Below are 21,500 nucleotides of genomic sequence, written 5' to 3'. Positions count from 1 at the left end.
AAGGAATGAAAAATCGAGCGAAAAAATATATGGCAGATATTACGTAAAAAAAAAAAAAAAAAACTGAATCAGGGATGCACAGAAAAAAAAAAAACAAACGAAGAGTAGAATATATACGAAGAAGAAACACAATTAAAATAAACAAAATTGAATACATGTAAAAAATACAAATAATAAGAGATCGCAGAGAAAAGAGAGCAATTAAAAAATATTAATTCCGAGCAGAGCAAGCTGAGTGGACGAGTGTAGAAAAAAAATAGAGAAAGGACTGAACGGAATGAAGAAACGGGTCTCAAGAGAGCGAAAAATGTGAAAAAAGCTATAAGGAGAAGAGGCAAAGGGAGAGGGGGGAGGGGGGGAGACGGTAGAATAAAATCCGCGCGTCGTGCTGTGCTAAAGTGCTGAAAAGTGTTCCGATGTGTCCGCGCTAATCGGGGCGTCAAAGCCCCTTTTCGTTCTATCTTACCGTGCGGAGCCTCGTCTTCGAGTGTATAAGGCGGAGAGAAAGGGGATGAAGGGGATTTAGCGCGGGTTGGCACACGAAGAGGGGTTGGAATATTGAGGATTTTCGGTAGAATCTGGCCCACTCTCCCGCCGAGCTTAATCGTTTAACGCTGTTGCCTTGTCAGGTGGCATAGTTTGATCGAGGAGAGAGAGGAACGAGTTGATGCAACAAAATTTTCGGTCAACCAGTTCGTGGAGGAGGAGAAGCGCACGCACGATCTCGCGAATCGGCACGATTCTATTCTTCCCGGCTCTCTCGCGCGGAATAAAATAAAATGAAAAAACACACACACACACACGCGCGCGCGCGAGGAATCGGAAATGAGAACGTGAAAAGGGGAAAAGAATAAATATTGAAATAAAATATAAGCAGCAGCGTGCGAGAAAAAATTCTTCGCATAGATATATAATATTTGTAAACGGCGTGTTTCTTGTTGCTTTAGTTTTTATTTTTTAAAATAAAATCTGCAAGATATATGTTATCAAATTAGCGAGCTGTAAACTGATATTAAACGCACACATGTAGTGTTATTACATAGTAGTAACTGCGAAACTTAACAGGATAAACGCGGTTATTATTATTCGATTTCGCATGATACGGATTTGTTGGTGTTTACGCCTTTTGTTTGCACAACGATAAAAACCGCGCATGATATTACTCACGATATATCGATTTTCGCGTAATGTTTATTAATAAGTCCAAGTGTGTAGGAAAATATGCGCATATTCCCGATACGTTTCGGAATACGCGATATTGAATTGAATGGATATTCGTCACGCCAACGTGACAATCCATAATTCGTTTTGATATGCGCTCTTTTGCTTCAAAAGTCTAAAATAAAAGCAACTCGAAAGAATAAATATACACAAACGATTTAAGGAACAAGAACGGGAAGATGAAATAAAAATGTCAGAGTTTTCACAAAGCGAAATCGCTGCGAAACAACAAGGCCGGTCCAGACGGGATATAGAGCCGTTTTGCTACCGACCCCTCCCTCCCCCTCCCCCTCTCCTCTCCACGCGTCCCTCGTAACACACATCCCCGGCACGGTTCTCGCACATCTGCATATTGAGGTAAACAATATAATTATCCGGCTCATTTAATCTCCAATAACGTAAACGCCCGGTAATTTAACTCTCTCCCGCGTGCAACGTAACGTCGCGTCTGAGGGCATTTCCAGCATCGCCGATGGCTGTTAATAACAATAGCGACACCCTAAGGATGCGGCAAACGAGCGAGCGAATAATTACGATATTATCTGCGCGTCAATACTTTATCCACTTTGGTACAACGGAAGCTGCTCGCCGCAAATTCTTCGATCGGAGGGAGAACACCACCGACATCGCCGCCGCCCCCGCCGCCTCCGCCCCCTCCGTGTTGCCTCGATCTATCCACCTTATGACCCTGCTACTTTCCTTCCTGGGGCCCGTAAATCGATTACTCGTCGCCGCGTCGAGTACGGCGTTCGTAAATTAGCACCGAGGCGAACGAGCGTGAGCGAAGTGGTTCGACAAGGTGGTACAAAGTCGAGGGTCGCCTTCTTTACGAGGGTTCAGCCGCTCCGGTGGGGGTGGTTAAGCGGCAGGCTTTAGTGGCACTTACCATCGCAAACATTATTTTATCATTTTAATGGCGACCTAAGAGAGAGAAGGCCAAAGAAAGAAAGAGAGAGAGAGAGAAACCAGGAAGATGCAGGTGGATAGAAGCGGAAGGTCGAACTTGGAGCAGGAAAGAGACGTAACTCGACTTTGTAGTCTGAGGTTTCTTACTGGCTTCGTGTTCTCTCTTTCTCGATACTTCTCTTCGCGTTGCCGCTTCTTCGTCTCCTTCATCTTCTTCTCCGTTTTCTCTTCTTCCACTCTCGATCTCATGCCGCTTCCTACAATTGACCCTCGCCGTTCCTCTCTCTCTCTCTCCTTCCTGTCTTATATAAGATTACGCTTGTTACGACAGTCTCCGCTCGACAAGGCGGCCTCATCCGTCCGCTTGGCGTGTTGACTTCGTTAGGGAGGACGAACCGCTTTAATTCACTACCCTCTCGCTATTCCCCTCGCCTTGTACTGCAAACCATGCCCCCTCCGGCGCAATGATTCCGCAACTATGCCGACTCCTCTTCTTCGCTCTTTCTTTTTCACCTTATTCTTGCGTCAAACAATGTCTTGCTCATTTTCTGCTTATTTTGTTCATTTTGTCCTTTAAATAACGCGTACGAGAGATATATATTCCACTGAATTTTCATTATACAGTTTGCAAATATATTTCTTCATTTCCGATCTCGAGAAAATTGCACGAACCATTTCAGTCTCAAAGAAAGACTCGTTGACACGTCTGCCGAGTTTCATTAATATTTTAATGGATACAACAACGTTTAAATCTCGCGTATCATAAAAATTTGTCAATTTTATTGTCATCTCTTCTGACGTCGACGTGACGTGACACACAGCGCCAGAATGCTTGTTTTTTTTTTTTTTTTTTTTTTACTCAATCTTAAAATACTTGCTGTCTCTTAAATTTTCTAGATCAAATAAGCCACAAGCCTCTGTAATGTCTCCTTTATTATATTGAAGGGACTTCTTTTTCCAATCATTCTCTTATCTTGCTGTTTTGATCACAGATTTTTATCTTTAATCGACTTCTTTTTCATCTCTTCTTCTTCTTCTTCAATTCTTTTTATTCGTTTTAAGAAGATTTCCTGATTGCACTTTCTTTTCAATGCGTATCTATCATCGACCGCATAATATTTGCTTCCTATATTTTTATCTTACTACTTTCTCCTCCACATTATATAATAATAAACGGTAATTTAACGGCTTTTATGCATTGCACATTTCGTAATATATTTATTTTTCAAATGTTATTTCATAATTTTACAATTTTATCGTTTTTTTTCTTCCGTTTTTGTCGTCACTGTTTAGTACATGCAACTTTAACATATAAATCTGAGTAGTCGAATAAAAATAGAAAGCTCCCGTCTCTTTGTCAAACGTTACTCGTGTTTTTCTCTTTATATTTCTTTGTTATTCAACAAGCGCGCGGTTACTTTTGTCCTATTCACGAGACTCCCTCTCTCTCTCTCTCTCTTTCTCTCTGTCTCTNCTCTCTCTCTCTCTCTCTCTCTCTCTCTCTCTCTCTCTCTCTCTCTCTCTCTCTCTCTCTCTCTCTCTCTCTCTCTCTCTCTCCTCTATTCATTTAATCTGTTTTAGTCTTCTTTACTTTTATTGCTGCATATTTTTCCGAGCGCATCTCTTTTTCTGTAATTAAACTTTTAACTATATAATTTTGTTATGCGTGTGTATATGTGTGTGTATTTGTTTTTCGCTGTGTCATTTTCTTTGTTATCCTTTTTATTATCTTTTACCCGAACGAGATTAGCGAACTCCGTATGAAATATAGATAGACGAAAACGTCAAACTTAGGAAATCAGAGAGAGAGAGAGAGAAAGAGAGTCAGATCTGCGTCATTTTTCGCGCTGGCTTTTTTTTTACAATTTTTCGAAGCGGATAAATATCGATTTGCTCTTTCGCCGCCTTGAAAAGAACTCGCGCTCGTTCCTCTTATTTTCACTCTTTCATCTTTCCTTATCTTCTGCTTCATCAACCGTGCGATCCCGTACAGTTTCATCTGTTTCTGTCTTTAACAGCTTTCTTCGTCTACTTTATCTGCTTTTTCTTCCGACTTCTTACCGGCCGTCCGAACATAAGGTCGAGGCCTCTCACCACTCCTTCGGAGTATCCATCATCCTTCAACGCAGATTTTTAATAAAACTTCTACAGCCTCGGCCAACGCAGCCGCTGCTCTCTCCTCGGCGCGCCGCGCCTCCCCATGCTGTGCTTAATATTTCATCCCATCTATAGTGATCATCTACGAAGCCCCTGATTTGCCTTCAACGCTCCGGTTCTTTTTCTCTCTCACTCTCTCTCTCTCTCTCTCTCTCTCTCTCTCTTTCTCTCTCTCTTTCTTTCTCTCTCTCTCTCTCTTTCTCTCTCTCTTTCTTTCTCTTGTCTCTCATCCTCTTCCCTCACCTGTACGAACAAGCGATCGATTCCACAACGGGACCATTGTGGCCGGTATTCAAGTCGTAAAACGTGTCGACAGCCCCGCTGTCAAATAACATTACAACTTCGGGGCAATTCCAAAAATATCAAAATCTCATGTTTTAAAAATGCTACTAAAAAATACACATATTTTGTGATTATTCGTGATTCTTCTCATTTTTCCAACTTTATTAAATGGAAGTTTTCTTTTCTCAGTCGCTTGTAGAAATGCGCGCACATATAATAGTAATAAGCAGCTTGATATATATGTGAGAAAAATTACATTATCTTAGAAAAATAAAATATCGCGCGAAAACTCTTTTTGTTTTAAAAATGTCATTAAAAATACGAAAACCATATATTTTCTTCGGAATTTTTTTCGCGTTTTCGTTTTAGTTTTTCTAACTTTATTAATTGAAAACTGCTTTTTCTCAATTGCTCCCAAAACAAAATTGCATGCAAAAGTAACACAGTAGCGAGTGAAATTACATTATCGCGGAAAAATAATAAGCCGTATCGTTATCACATGCATAGAGAGTCGGAGAAAGTGTAATATTTTCTTCGCATATTCATTGACTACAATCCATATCGCGATCTCTTTCGTAATCTCGACTGCTTGATTGGATTCACAATTCAATTATCACAAGTCCTCGCGAGCGGCAATCGATAGAATCATGCAAACCCTATTGCTTTTGCACAAAACAAATAGGTAGGTATACCGTTGAAAGAGAGCCGGGGAATCTCTCTCTCTCTGGTGTAGATGAACGCAAACAGACTCGAAAGAAGCTTTGGAGGAAATTATTTGGTCGTAAGAAAGAACACAAATCTCTTTCGCGTTCCTCGATAATTTTACCGCACAGTACGTAGAAAAATGTTGCAGTAAATCACAACGACATTACAAGCGCTTGAAGTTTTTTTTTTTTTTTTCAATAAAATTCTTACAGCGAGAACTTTTCTTTTCCGCGATACTGTTATAATTATTACTTTATTTTGTGTTACCGCGGAAAATTCTACTTTTTCTTTCTATCATAATCGACTTAAAAGCGAACTCTTGTTTAATTTTGTACAGAAATATCAAGAATTTCTCTAACGTTTAAAGCGGCGGAAGGAATACACGACGATTGAAGTTTGAATAAAAAGAGTGAATATCGATACGACGATTTTAATCTATCATTTACCATCTGCTTTTATCTCTCTCTCTTTCTCTCTCTCTCTCTCTCTCTTTCTCGAAGAGATAGAGATTCCACTTTGCAATATTTAAAACAATGTCAATATTGGAAATTACGCGCCCGATTTGAAATTCAAATTATATAGTACCGCGTTATGGATATACCGACAATTATATCGCTGAATTCTTTGCAATTATTGATTAACCGATAGAGACGAAGAAAGCGTACCATTTCCTAAGCCGTAATTTAATCCAATGACGTGACTTCGCGCGATCTCGAAGATATTAAACTCAAATTAACGAAATCGCATAACCGCCATGATTTACGTTTGTTTGTTTGTTTCTTTTCTTAAATACACACGATATTAAAAAACATACGCGCGAGATGTGCGTAGACTTAACATGCTTTGTTTTTTCGCGGTTTTTTTAATGCGATCAAACGCCGCGCGCAAGTGAAAAATCGACACGTAAGAAAAAAGATCGACGAATCGAAGAATTCGCCGGGTCGCGCGCAATTTTACGGGAGATATATATTTTTCGGGCGGAGTGCCGAGACGCGCGCGACATAAAGACGTCGCGCGGACACAGGACACGGCGAAGGGAGGACGGGAAGGTGGTGATGAGAGGCGAAGTAGCGGGAACAAAGAACAATTCGGAGATTCGCGGCACTAAAATTTCACGACTACGTCGGTAGCAATTTCGGCTGATCGAGGGGATGATGCAGCCGCGTCGTGTCCTTGTCTATTTGTGTTCTTAGAGCGACCGAGAGTGGCGTCAACGGAAGACGCAGGGGCGCCGGAGGAGCAGGAAAGGAAGTTTCGTAAGGCCATCCGGAATCAACGGTCGGGAAAATGAGCGCCATCTCTTCCGGAACACGCACCCGGAGAATCACGCTGCCGGTGAGAAATTCACGGAAAACGCAATCGTTGAAGAAGGGTGACGAAATTCCATGACTGATGGCAGAGACCCGACGATTTTTCGCGGCTACCAATTTGTTTTCGGCACAAATGAGAACGTCGTTAAATGTTGCGTTATACGTTATCATTAGTATCATTATTACGCAATATTTTATCGCGATTGCGTCTCGCGGTCTTGTTTGTCTTCATTAAATCTTAATTAAATAATTCACATTTTTCAAACAAAAAAAGACGTCTTACAACGCCACGAGTACGAATTTTCGGACTGGCGGCCAAGAGTCGGTGAGTTAAACAAATTGTTCAGCAGCGGCGCGACGATACAAAATGATTTTGTACGTAAACGCGCGTTTTTAATGAACACAAAATTTCGATTAAAACTCCGTGACTATTATTTCGTAATTATTCTGCGGACGATTTTGCTGTGTGTGTGTGTTGTGTCGTTACTCACTCTCCCATCTACCGGCCATTATTTTCGAGAAGGGGCATAAGCTCCGTAGCATTTCACGGGAACGTCGAACCTCATAAAATTCGTAGCGTCGCATCTGGCGCGAAATTCGTCGTGATATATTCGCCGTTGGACGGCATTTAAATCACTACGTGGGTGTAAATTTTATACTGTCCACTGTGTAAGCTTATCGTCGGTTTGCAACGACTGTTATTGTTACGACGACGGTTGTACGTCGGCACTTTTACAGCTGCGTGCGCGCAATTTTGACACAACCGCCGCCGGCTTCCCTAAGCACGAAATAAAAGCGCTGTAAAAGCGGCGTAGATCCGCTCACGAAATGACTAACCTACGCGAAGAGAAAGAGATTCGACATTATCGCCGGATACGACACTATCGCCGGATACGACATTATCATTGGCGCTTTACCGCGTACAAAACTATATATCGCTCTTCATAAACGTATTTTTTTTCTTTTTTTTTTTTTTTGCGACGAGAGATCGCTGCTGTTTTATCGCGTTAACAGGTGTCACATTTGTTATTGTGCGCGTCATATTTATATGTTTTTTGTCGCTTTTAATTAAAATAAAATCACACGTTAGTGAAATTAGCGTTGGTTCAAAATTTTCTAACAAATTCCGCTTAACGCGTGTACTGCGAAAAATACGCGGCGATAAAATTAAATTAGAGATCATTGACGCGGATCGATATAGGAAGTAAGTGTGTGACATTAAGTTGAAGAATCTGTCGTAATATCTCAACGTCGTTTTTCGACTCACGACACGTTGAGAGATAGAGAAAATATTCTATCGAACAGAGAGGCGAAATGGCCGGTACGGATCGAGAGAGGATAGTGCGCGACACAGAGGATAGTACAGCCGAATGATCGAGAGACAGTCGAAAACGTGGGGATAAAAGGTCAGGAGATTAACGCATCGATTAGTTGGAGTACGGCGAAACACTCTTCGGCACTTTGGCACCGCGTGTGTGCGCGAACCGTCACGTTTCGTCGGTGCAGTTCGAAATGTTCTTTTTATTATGCCCGAGCTACCTTCGCCGGGGAGAGAGAGCCCGGATCCGAGGCCCACGTTCCATCGCGCCGGCGAGTAACGAACGAGGAATTCTTGGGGAAGGGGAATGAGATTTTTTTTTTCTTCTTCCCCGAGATAACGTCAATTTCCCACGTTGCATCTTCGGCACGTGTCGATTTCGCATTATTAATAGCTCGGCTGCAAATGAATTAGGAAGGAGCACTCCGGCGCCGTAAATATCTTATTAGTTTCCGCTTTTACATGAACGGAAGGATTAATTAAAAAAAAACGAGGCCACTGCTGGAAGATTTATACCGTCAGAGGAGAAGCCCGCGGCCGACTCGCCTAAGACTATATACACACACACACACGCCGAAAAAAAAACATCAAGATGTGAAGAAAAACAAACGTTTTTCGCGCGCGCAAATTGCTCGATTACGTAACGCGCGTATTAAATGCGCGCGCTTGTGGAAATTAAAGAGCGAAAGAGACTGACAGAAACTGACAGATCTGTGTCAAGTGAAAAATAAACAGAACAGAAACTGGTTCTATCGGTATAACCGATAACAGAAACACGTTGCGCGTTTTGCTGAAATAATAATAAACGCGTATTCGAAGAAAGATAGAAGTGAAGTATATGTGATAGACGGAGAGCGTGGTATATATATATATATATATACACGCGCGCGAAATTAAAAACACAGACGGGGGGAAACGAATACGCTAAGCTCTACCTGCGCACAGCACGTCGGAAGCCAGCAATTTACGTGTTAAAGCGGAAATAAGAGAGAAGAAGCGCGGCGCCACAGAAGCAGAGGTTTCGCGTCTCTCACGGATGCAAATACTTAATTTTTCTCTTTATGCCAACGACGACTACATTACCTTTGCGTTTTTGATCCTGACTGAATTGCATTTGCTCGTTCCCCGCGATAATACCGACCTTTTATCCGCCACATTTAGACATTTTATCCCCGTTTAAATGTAAATACGCGAACGCACAAGTCGCACGGAATCATTGTGTTTCTCTCGCGAGAGAGTAACAAATTTTTCTTCTAAACGAACATCGTATTAGCGCGAACACTTATTGTTCACGAATATTCATTTCATTTTTCCAAGAAGAAAATATGGGTCATCTTTGTTTTTTTTTTTTTTACGCGCGATATACGCGTGTCCTTCTTCTTTCTTCATGTGACTTTCCATTTTGTTGGATTTTTGTTGTTACTGACGTAGAAGGGGTGTTGGTAGTTTCGCGGCGCGCGCACAATTGTAACGATAATTGAATTATAACGATACTCTTGTCAATATTTCGATATTATCGATAGTTTCAATCTGAGAACATTTTGACTGTTCTATTTTAAAACGTGTCAATCAACATCGCGATTTAATGCATTTCCGCATGACGAAGAGAAGATTAAAGTCATCGAGGAAATTCGATTGGAAATTTGATTTCGCGAATAAAAAAAACAATTTGAAACTGTTATAATAAGATGTTTTACAAGCGATCGCACACACGTACACACACACGGTTCGAAACGATGTTCTTTGGAATTAATTATTTTTGGTACTACCGCGTTATACAAGCGCATGTTTTTGTTTACGATGTTAAAATAATCAAACACGCGCGCGAAAGAAATGCGCAAATCGTTGGGCTTTCCGTCGCGTTTTTTTTGGAATCGCAGATGATAAAACAAAGACGTTTCAAAGCGATTCTTTTTTGTCAAGTTTCCTTCGCATGGTCGCTCATCGAAACTACATAAGCTCTACTTACCCCCGCGGCAATAGTGTTGGCTTTGGTTTGAGGTTTGGTCGCGCCAAGCCGCGTGTTTGCGGTTTTGCTGTCGGCGCTCCGAAGTAGACTCTGCGCACACTGTATATCCACACATATCCACAAACCCCCTAGCCGTGTGTCCTGACGACAGCTCTCTCGAGTACTGTGCGAGAGAGCGAGCGGACGAGAACGATCGATATAACGATAGATGTTCTGACAGCTCGAGCTTATCGACGAATCGCGTGCCGCGCACCGCTCCTGTGTGATTTGTGGGGATAAAAACGCGCGGGATCGCTCGGTGTCAGAGAGTTTTCGACTGTGAGAAAAAAGACCGTCGAAGTCAGTGAGTTTCGACGGTCGAGCGATGAAAAAAAAATCGATGATTATTTTGCGAAAAAAGCCCTTCGTACGAGGAACTCGCGTGGGGGAGGAACTTTCAAGATATAGCGCAAAAATTTCGATAGTCGCATTTTTTTTTTTTTTTTTTTTTTTTAATTTGCGTCGTCAGAAAATATGAAATCTTTATTCGAGAGCGCGGTTCGAGAGCGAGTTTGCAGAGACGGAAGAACACTCGACAGAGTGAAAATAATAGTCGGGCGAAGATGTCGATAGACAATATGTCGACATTTTCGACACGCTTAATTCCATTATCCTCGTTATCCCCAAAAGCGCGGTCAAGCATAACATAATCTAACATCTTAATAATACAACCGGTACGAACTACCTTCCAGTTCATTACCCATTCCTGTCTAAGGGTGAGAGCGAATCGAGGATAACGAACCTCTTGGAGCTCCCATCGACGATGACGCGTTGCACGCCGAGGATCAATTGAAGAATCGTTCGGGCTAATTAATTGGAGAATAATCTGAGGAGAGTTTAATACATAGACATACTTTCGTCTACATGACGATGACTCTTGTCGACAGGGAGAGACGACGCGAAGTCAAGTGAAAAGGGGAAGAGGACATGCGCGAGGGGAGAGTACTCTCTCGTTGCACGAATGCCGTGAGTAAAGTGGATGCAAATCCGCAATATTAAGAATATTAATAGGACAAATCTGTCAACTTCAACTCGAATGTTTGTTACACTATTAGATAGAAATTTCTTCAAAATATACAAACGAAGAAAACCAATATCGCAAAGATTCCATTTTTGTGATGTTTAAACTGCGACAAAAAAATATCTTCGTTATTATTATTTAACATTACAGTTTAATTTGCGCGCGCGAAAGCTAAGAGTTGATACGAGGTGATCTTTGTGATAGGGAATTTCCGACGACGGACGAAAAAAATTGCCTGTTTGTGCCGGCCAGGAATCGAAATGTATTTTCTTATCAGGCATCTCTTCCTCGTCCGATTTCCACCGAGAAATACCGATCGTCGAAGCCAATATCCTTGCGTTTCACCGCGATTCGGGAAACCGCGACCCGCATCGCGGAATAATATCGGTAAATCGAGAAATTCTCCGTTAAGATACGAGAGCCGATGTACATGTATACACGGGCAAGCGACCAAAGAACAATAACGCCGAGGAGAATTTTTACTTCCGGCCGGATACCACTCCGGTTACGGTTGAATTTACATTTTCGTTGGTTGCGCATCGAATCATGTGTTTCTTTTTTTTTTTTTTTCGCGGCATTCGCGAACAACACGCGGTCTCGCGATTTGGTTGTACTGAAGCGTGAAAAACCAGCGGCCGTATGTGTGCATAACCACACGTGTGTACACGCGCGCGCGCGCGCATTACCGTCTATGAAATTCCAAATAAACCTCGCCGCTAGAATTCCGATAAAATACGTACGAGAAAAACAGCGCCATTCTCTACAGTTATAATATTAAGATACGCGAGTAGTAGTCCGCGTGTGTGTTTTATTTCTACGTATAATAATAACAATCGTGAGTTTTTCGAACGAGAAAAAGAGGAAGATGGAGAAGAGACGAAAGTATACAATTCTAATTACGTTAGAGTTACTTTTCAGTCATCTTTTCACAATGTTTTCTTTTACTACGTTGCAACATTTAAAAACATATTTTCTCTAATTATACAGACAGGAAGAAAATAATAAAGCAAATAAATAGATTTATATATATAATAAATCCATATATATATATATATATAGAAATGGTGTTAAATTTTTTTACATTGCGTACAGTTTCGTCTAAAAGATATAAAAGATGATATGCGTGTGTATGTGTGTGTATATATATATGTCGACACACGTGACGTGAAACGCGAAAAAGGTCGGAATTTTAATATCTTGACTTGGCGGCGAATAAGGTAGAGAAAGAACGAAAGAGATTGTTCTTGGTCGCGCTGTATCTTCATTCGCAAGAACAAAATGATTGATCTCTACATCGAGCAAAAAGAAGTTATAAAAAAAAAAAAAAAAAAATCTCGCTGCAGAGCATCGATGAGAATTAAATATCGCGAATTTTTTTCTTCGATAATACGCTAGAATTCGCCTCGATGGGGCAATCCAGAAGACCAGAAAAATGTAGAAATACGTTAAACGCGATAAAATTTTTTCGCGCGTAAATGTACCCGTTAACGACGTCAAGCGCAACTTCAGAGAGATTGCGAAATAATTCGGATTCCCCGGCAATGAATGCAAAATTATATCAAACGAAGTTCAAAGTGATATAAAATATCCACCTTGTTCCGCATCCTGCGCTATCCAGAGATAAAAAAAAAAAATCTTTGCGATTTACACGCGGTGCACGTATTTAGAATGAAATTAGAACTTTTATTCATCTCACGAAAAATTTGCAGAATTAATGTAAAATTAAATTCCTTTCTTTGTGTATTACATCCCGCTACTGAATTTCTCTCTTCGTCTCTCTCTCTCTCTCTCTCTCGTTTGTGCTGTCTGTCTAATCGATTGTTTTTTGCGATTGCTGTAATATCTGTTGTAAAACTGCGCGTGTGTGTCGCTGTATATACATAATCAATCAAATCACTCGTCCCAATCAATCGAAAAGTAAATGCGTTTGCAAAATTAAAATTCTGATTACTATTAGTAGGCAATATACGTCGCACAATTACCTACTTGCAATTCGATACTCGTGTAAACCTCGTGGATGAGCGGTAAGTGGCGAATAGAATGATCGTGGGGTAATAACGCTGATCTCGGTGAGAAAGCACGAGGGGTAGTTTAAGTGCGTGTTTAGCGGTTGCGATCCCCGTTGGCCTTTCCATGGGACACTAAAGGGCACTAAGGGGCAGTATAAGGATCGTAAGGAGAAGGTGTAGTGGTGAGAAGCAAGCCGTTGCTCGCGCACTCAGACCACAATATAAAATCACTCTGTACAAGACGCCCCCGGCAAAGTATTGTCCGGTTCGATTTTTGGCGTGTTTCGCAACGCGAAACCTCTTCGTAACGGATACGAAAGACGAGATTGATTAAAATATTTGGGATAACGTAAACAATATCTTGAAAAAAAAAAAAAAAACGTCCGTTCTTAATCAGATATTTTTTCTCTTAACAAGCAAAAAGTAATTTCTAACACACGTGTGTAGGTATAATTCTCTGTATCAGAACTTTATGTAAAATTTATCGAGAAAATTACGTTGCGAAATGAGTGACTTGAAAAAAAGAAAAAAAAAACTCGACATAAAAATAAGAGGGGAACCAGACGCATCCAAAGCGCATCGAGTGCGCGCCTCGGCCGGAACGATCGAATTCTTCAATTTGAGTCGCGGAAAACGAGATGACGACTATTCGAGTGGCGCGACGTATAGTGTGGGACGAGCTGGCGCGGATCCAGAAAGTGCCAATTCAATCTTACTTCCCCCCTCCCTTTCCGGATGTAAAATTTCAGGTAGCCGTCGAACTTCCAACTTCCGTCTCTCGTTCTCTAGCTTCGTTGTAGCGTTGTGAGTGTGTTTCTGGTTCGCTCGCGAATGCAAACGACGTTGTAATGACTGAATTTCTGAGTTGGTTAACGACGTGACATTCGTTCGTTCGTTCTTTTGTTTTGCTTTCAGAACGGATGAAAAAAAAAAAATTAGTATATAATTGTTGGAAATTGTGAAGAGATAGAAAGAGAGAATGTGTTATACATTCAATTAAAATGTCTTTTAATAAAGATAATTGGATGTACCACTGATGATGACTTATTCGATCTATTTATTAAGACGAGAAAATATATTAGATATGATGCGCAATATGTGTGCACATATATATATATATATATAAAACTATTTATTAAGACGAGAAAATATACTAGATATGATGCGCAATATGTGATGAACATATATATGTGTATATACATAGTATCATTAATTTATTCCGTGTACGATAGCAGCTGAGTGAGACGAAAGTGCATCAGATGAGAAAATTATTCAAGACCTCCCGAAGATATGTATTCCTCTTTGCCTTCGATTTTTCTTTACCATCCCACGCTTCGAATTTAATGAGGTCCTTTATTGATGAAATGGCATTTATCAAAGTATTTCCGGTATCATAGCCGCGACCACGTGATCCGACGATATCACGTACTCATAATTTTCTTAACGTAGTTTTCCAGCGAAAATTGAGTTTAGAATATCGTAAAACGGTGAGTAAACGAAGTATCGTCTCAGTTTTTAAAATTTTAATTAAAAATCGAGGGAAAATATATATATATATATATATATATATCTCTCTCTCTTTTTTTATATGTACATTTATAAATATATATATGTTTAATATTTCTCAGAAACTAATGCAATATATCTGCTTGCGTTGTAATAAAATCTAATTAAATCTTTAATATTTTCGATATTAAGACAGTTTGCGCTACACGCCGCGCACATATTCCTGATTTATTAACTTTTCGTAAAAATGTCTAGTAAAATACTCTTTATCTCGCAACTAATGTAATATATATGTTACATCGAGATATAGAATTATAATTAAAGTGATAAAAAAACAACGAATGTCTTTTGAATGTAAAATTTTAAATGTATAAAATGGAAAATTCGTAATATTATAGTTTTGTAATATAACAATGTGTGTGTAATAAACGAATTAGTTTGTCATTAGTGAGCATACCTTGAATGATCCGAGATTGTTGACGCTGCACGCCAACTTGACATTTCGTCCTGCCGGTACTGTAATATTTCCTATTTCGTCGATGAATTCAGGATCAGGCATAACTGAAACAACAAAATTATAAGAAAATGTAGTTTAACGTAAGTATTAGTATTAAAAAAAAAAAAAAATTTACATGTATATACCTACTATATGTACACACACGTGTATTATATACCACATTTCTCACATTATCATACTATTTCTATGCACATAATAATTACCCAAACGCTATGTGCATATTTAATTACAATCAACTGTCATAAAAATGATAATTGCATTTTATATATACACATGTGTATACCAATATCTCCGATATCTACTACTGTGCCTCACGTTGTATCTCGCGTATTGCCGTACACGTCAAACGTTAATTACATCGCAATTACGAAACAAAATACATAGTGTTACAATGTGCGGCGCATCTTGTTGTCGAATTCGCTTGACGAATATGAGACAGTTTCGGGATCTGTCAGATGTCGTCGTGTTTGGAAGACAGGGGGCGAACTCGATCGACAAAATTCGATACAAAGTTCGACAGCGAAATTTTTTGAAATCACAACGTCAGTTGAGTTTCCACGAATGTGAGGGAACATCCGCCTTCGTCTCCCGCGCACGTTGCTTACTTCGTGGGAAAGGGGGATCGATCGATCTAAGGGGGCGGTGGCGGATACGCGTGGCTGCGTGGATGCGCTTTGAGTTATAGAAGCTCACCAGTCGACGTGACAGCTTAGTTATTGAATACAAAATGCAATTTTTCAAGTCTGTACCGTCTCTACCCGCGGTATCCCCGACCACACCGTCTTGAGCAAGAGAGAGAGAAAGAGAGAGAGAAAGAGAGAGGAGGTTCTTCGCGTGTGTGCTGATCGAATCTACGAGAGGATTTCTAGATGCTTATGGAGATCGAGCGCTCTCTCCCATCTGTTCCGACGCTCGCGATTGCATTTCTTTCGAGCGTAATGTTATTTCATGCGTGAGGCTTGCTCGCGTTCGCGCGAAAGTGCAGGACACGAATTCGTAATGGGGCGCATGTCTCGCGAAAATCTATTTGCCACAGGACGTCACTTCGTATCCATTTATTTCGTACAATTTTGCTATAATAAATTACAATGGTAGAGAAGTTGGTGGCGCAATAATAAATTTCATTTTCGTTACTCGTTTACAGTTATATATATATATATATATATATAATTCTATTGGTATATTTCTCATACATACAGACTCTCTTGTATTATAATGCAAACAAAAGAAGCGAAGAGAATACGCAATCTGCTGCGAGCGATCTGTCATCAATTTAATGAATCGTTTTTTTTTTTTTTTTTTTTTTTCCCCACATAAACGCATGCGAAAGACATCTAACGTGAGTGTGACGCAACTTACGATTATGCGTATATACACGTCGGATAAGTTTCAAAGCCGAATCAAGTCCAAGTGACTCTCGCTCGCGAAGTAACTAAGGTGCTAGAAAATTCTCTTTGGGTTCCACTTTGCTATCTATGAGATCAAAGCAGCGCCCGGCCGTGGTACGTGGCAGCGTACGTGTGGTTGGACAGTTCTCTGCTACAGTGTTCAGACTCTACATTTCAAATTCGTCGTGTTTTTCTACCCGCGCGTCGTCTGCAATTGCACACACCAGAATAGAGTTCCCTTCCCCTTCCGGACGGAAACGAGAAATCTTTAAAATCAGAAGAATGTCTGTGTATTTTTATACAGTGACGAAATAATAAAGCGAAACGCGTACGTAAGTACGTGAACATTTTTCAAGACGAGTTCTACGTCTCGTCATTTGAAATGAACTCAGAACGCGGTAACGAGCGAAAACAAATATGAGCTAATTGCGACGAGAAACCCTGTTTGTTGCGTCTCTCAAAACGGGAGGGAAAATGTAGATTAAGAGACTCGAACTCGAGAGATCGGTAACTTCCGTATTATTTGTGGAAACTTGATCCTCGGCGTGTAATGAAACGGAGTCTCGCGCTCGGTCAACGAACACGCGAGAGAGAAACTTACGGTGTCGTACAAAAGCGTGCTCGTACGCGACGCGCGCGCGCGCGCGCGCACACACACACACACATACGTGCACGCGCTCACGAATGCCGCCGGATGGTTTTCATGTGCGCGGAGGTGATTAAAGAGCGGGAGATCTCTTCATTACGGGTCGAGTGCCCGCGCGAATTTTAATTAATATCCGCGACAAGTCTCCAGTCACGTGTGTTGCCACGTTCAGCATCGTAGCGCCAATTCTAAGAAATTCGGTGTGTGCCGATCGCTTTGATCTATTAATTACGTAACCTAACGTTAGAATCTCTTTGACGTGATTTTTTTTTTTTTTTTTTTTTTTTTAATCTTTTTCTATCTCGGTAAAATACTGGAAATATGTGTGGCAACGCGAAGAGGTAAAAGAAGAGACGCGTTTTCTTTCTGGCAAATCTCTCTCTCACTGAAATTGTCTCTGTTCCCGCTGATAAAATCGATGTTAAATCAGCGGTTTATACAATTCGGATAATATCTAGCTAAGTGCGAGCAATGGACCGAGAGTAAATCTTAAAGACAGCACTTATCCCGAGAGAGTGACGACTTGTGTGAGAGAGCGCGCTCTCTCTCGTGAAAGGTCTCTGTCTTACACTATCACTTACACAACGACTTTGCTTTGAGCAAAAGGGGTGTCTTCTCTCGTGAAGAAGTGCCAGGAACAACAGTTTATGTCAATTTTCCGCTTCATGTAATACCGCGTTGTTCGCGAAAAAGCATCCGGCATAGCTTGCCGCAACGGTGCGGGAGCACACCGTCGTGAAAATATTGCCGTTATAAAAGCGAAAGACGATACGTAATTTAGTACGAAGAATGATCCTCGCGCGCGGTGTCGCGCGTTGACGTCGCGAAACCACCGAAAACTTTGCTCACCTTCGTCATGTTACGTTGCACCAAGCATTTTTTTTTATCATTTACACGCAGTACGGTACTTGGGAACGACGAAGACGAATCGCAACACTTTTGCGAGTCGATTCACGAACCGAGATATTACCGATAAAGGAAATTTATTTTTAGAGAGTATCCGCGAGACGAGATCTCCGGAAAAAGAGAAAATCCGAAAGCGCATTGTTGACGAGTTAAATTTCAAGGACAAAAGTTGATTTTCCAAAAGCGATTAAAGATATATCGCCAAGGTGCTTATCATTATCAAGTGAATGCGCTCTCGCGAAGATGAAATCGCGAGAATTGCAACCTCGCGAAGAAAAATCAGCGTTACGTGGCACGGGGGGGATCGAATTGTTTTCAGATAGTAGGATTTTCATTAAATCGAGATCACAATCGCCTCGATTCCGTACGGCGCGCGATGTAAGAAAGAGTCGTCGTCGTCGTCGTCGTCGTCGTCGGACGATTCTTGCACGGGTCTTGAACGTTCATCAGAAATGCATGGGGTTCCCGCGGCCGATTCCGCAACCAGAAAAAGGACTGTTTCCCCTCTTCTGCGGAGGAGACCTTCTCTACGTGGGGCTGTAAAGTCCGAACGAAATCCGAGATAAGACGGTCGAGCGCACACGTGCGCAACTCACACACGAGACGACATCTACGCATCGACCGTTCGTATATACAATTTATACACATATCACCGTCCGCAGACATTCCCGGGGAAACAGAGTTTATCTTGATTTCACGGAAGTATTTCCTGTCGATGCGTTTTACCCGCGCGCGTCGCGCGCTTTCCCGCCTCTTCGTCTTTCTCTCTCTTTCTCTCTCTCTCTCTCTCTCTCTCTCTCTCTCTCTCTCTCTCTCTCCATTCTCCCGTTCTTTTTTCGACTCGACTCTCGAGAAAAACCACGCCCGTGGAATGCACTCTCTTGGCGTGCGAATTGCGCACGTGCGAGATCCAAGATTTTCGTCGACGATCAGATTTTTCAATGCTAATGTCATCTTGACGCACGCGGGCACGAGATGCTGCGATCCATCAATAAATTCTGACTCTGGCTTTTCTCTCGAGTAATAGATTTCTTTGTCAAAGAAGTGAGGAACACGAGATGCCACGTCAAAAATCCGATTGTCCGCGCGCAACAAACTAACTCTCTTGTTACGGACCAAATAATTACAAAAGTGTATCAGAATTTGAAAATTATTCGGATCTTTGACGAATCCGAAATTCGAATCGTCAAGCGACGATTCGCTCTTTCGAACGTTATTATAAAGCGAACACGTACGTAAGGAAGGAAAGCGCAAAACTGCTGATATATCATCGATCAATCGAATCGGAAACAGCGGAGTTTAACGGTACACATCGTTTCCAGCGTAGAAGAGATGGTCTGACAAATGACAGCAGTCTGTCTATCCCGGGACCAATGAGTCGTCCTTATCAGCCGTCTTACCGCGCCGCAGCCTCTCGATTTTTCCTTTACAAAAAGCGAAAAAAAAGCGAATGCCGGAGCTCACACCTATCTATCGATATCACTTCTTCGTCCATGGTGGTAGACTGATGATGGAAAAACAAGAAACGAGGGCAGATAAACCTTTTCTTTTCGCGCCCGACATCATCGGCTACAAAGATTAAGTGGTCTTAATAGAGAAATATCCTAGATTAGCGCCGCGCGCCAGTAGACGATGACCGCGCGATCGCAATTATCTCGCGCCACGCCGTTGCTGCAAAAAAAGCCTCCAACCCCAGGCTCCGCTTCGTTACCCCCTATTAATGCGGATTATCTTCCGTTTCGCGATCACATTGATCAACGTAAAAACGCGAGGATAGGACAAATGTTTCCCGTTTTTTTTATTGCGCGCCGCTCGTCGGTTTTTCATCGCGACGCGCGACGTTCGTCGTTTCGCGCTTTCTCCTCTCTCATGTGTGTTGTACAACGGTATCTTTCCCTCTGTATATTTTTCTATACTTTGATTTCACGAGCGAGAAGGATTACAAAGACCAAGATAAATCAAATTTTCGTTTCAATTTTTGCACATACACACACACACGCACACGTTACGTGAGACATGAAGGATCAACGTGTTATATCGAGACACAGAGAGAGATTACTTTTACATAAAATATATATCAGATTTAGCGCGCGCTGACATGTACGCATCAAGTGTTGCGCAGTAATAAAAATGCGAGACACACCTTTATTAAATGTACTATTAAATGACTAAATATTACCGAAATAAATATGAGCAAAATAATGGCGCGCATCTGTTATTTCGCACGTTCTCGGAAGAAGAAAAACGCCCGCGCGAAAATAAGAGGAATACGTGTTTTTACGACAAGAACATATAGACGACATATTTACTCTTTTATTTTGCAACGTCGTTTAGTCGTACATCCAACAAGTTAAAGCTCAGTTTAACGTTAAACTTCCAAGGTTTCGATGAGCACACGCAATTTTCTTTACGTAACAGAAAGAAATAAGTCGAGAATATTCTTTTTTTTTTTTGGCTTCAATTGAGAAAACAATTACCGGATACAGGGGAAAAGTGGCATGAAAGAGCCAGGTTTTGAAAGAGCCATTTTCAATTATTTGACAATTTCTGAATGAATCTCACGAAATCTGTTAATTTTTCATAGCAACACTAGATGTGTGTCATCCACAAACATTTGACAGATTATTTAAAAATAAATAGCGCCGGTGCATCGTATTAAAGATTTTGTCATTGAAAAGTAAATTTTTGTTTTTGGGTTTTATTTCTTTGTTTTTTAACATTTTTGTGTAAAAAAAATAATACAAAAATTATTCTATCATGATTTTATATATGTATTTAGTCTCCTAATTATGTAAATATTTCTCATTCATTCATAGCGTTAATTTGATGTTGTATTTTGAGATTATATATAATTTTTAAGAGTAAAAGTTTTGAAAGAGCCGGACTATAATGTGATGAAAGAGCTACCAAACAATCAAAAAATCTTTTTAATAAAACATCTAGCTCTGACAGTGAATGTAACAATGATTTGTCTTCAGATTCTGACAAAATATTATCAAAAATAAAAAAAATAAAAAAATAAAAAAAATAGAAAAAGAAAATAATAATAATAATTGTATAGTGTGCACTAAACGCGTTATGTTTGATTGCTTTTTAAGTAGTTTTTTTGACTCCATACTAAAACTGGCTCTTTCATGCCAGTCTTCCTCTAGATATTGTTTTGTCAGACTCACTTTTGGTAAGCAAAAAATTAAGAAAGTAAATTTATAGTAATGTGATAATTTAAATATATATATGTGTGTGTGTTTAAATTATCACATTACTATAAATTATATATATATATATATATATGTTGTATGCGTTTTAAATAATTAATAATTAAAAATCGAGACAAAAATCATCCAATAAGAATTTATCGAAATTAGTTTGCCGAGACTCATGTAATTCTCCACACATGTCGTTTAAGTACACATTCTAAATCGATTCTCACGGAAGATCGTTGTCTTTTTCAGAAATCACAGACGGTTTTTAGCATTAAACCGAACTGTTATATTTGAACCGCGATTCCAGTTTCCCTCCTTCTTGCAAGCCCCGTTTATTTCTCTCTTCCCCTTCCTTTCTCAACTCCTTTTTTTCTCTTCGAGGTCTCTCAGACTTGCT

The 21,500-nt window shown here is 40.6% G+C and overlaps 1 protein-coding gene across 1 annotated transcript in view; it reads right to left on the bottom strand.

The window, feature by feature from the left end:
- LOC109853951 (neurotrimin-like) overlaps positions 1-21,500 on the bottom strand; it is a 144,292-nt gene that overhangs the window by 84,361 nt on the left and 38,431 nt on the right. Inside the window, exon 2 of the mRNA XM_020426557.1 lies at positions 14,901-15,004. Within this exon, the coding sequence (XP_020282146.1) occupies positions 14,901-15,004 (104 nt within the window). The remainder of the gene's footprint in view (positions 1-14,900; positions 15,005-21,500) is intronic.

This window comes from Pseudomyrmex gracilis, unplaced genomic scaffold (genome assembly GCF_002006095.1).
Source record: "Pseudomyrmex gracilis isolate BER0280 unplaced genomic scaffold, ASM200609v1 scaffold_57, whole genome shotgun sequence".
Classification (NCBI taxonomy): domain Eukaryota; kingdom Metazoa; phylum Arthropoda; class Insecta; order Hymenoptera; family Formicidae; genus Pseudomyrmex; species Pseudomyrmex gracilis.
This window is presented reverse-complemented; position numbering and strand designations above follow the sequence as displayed.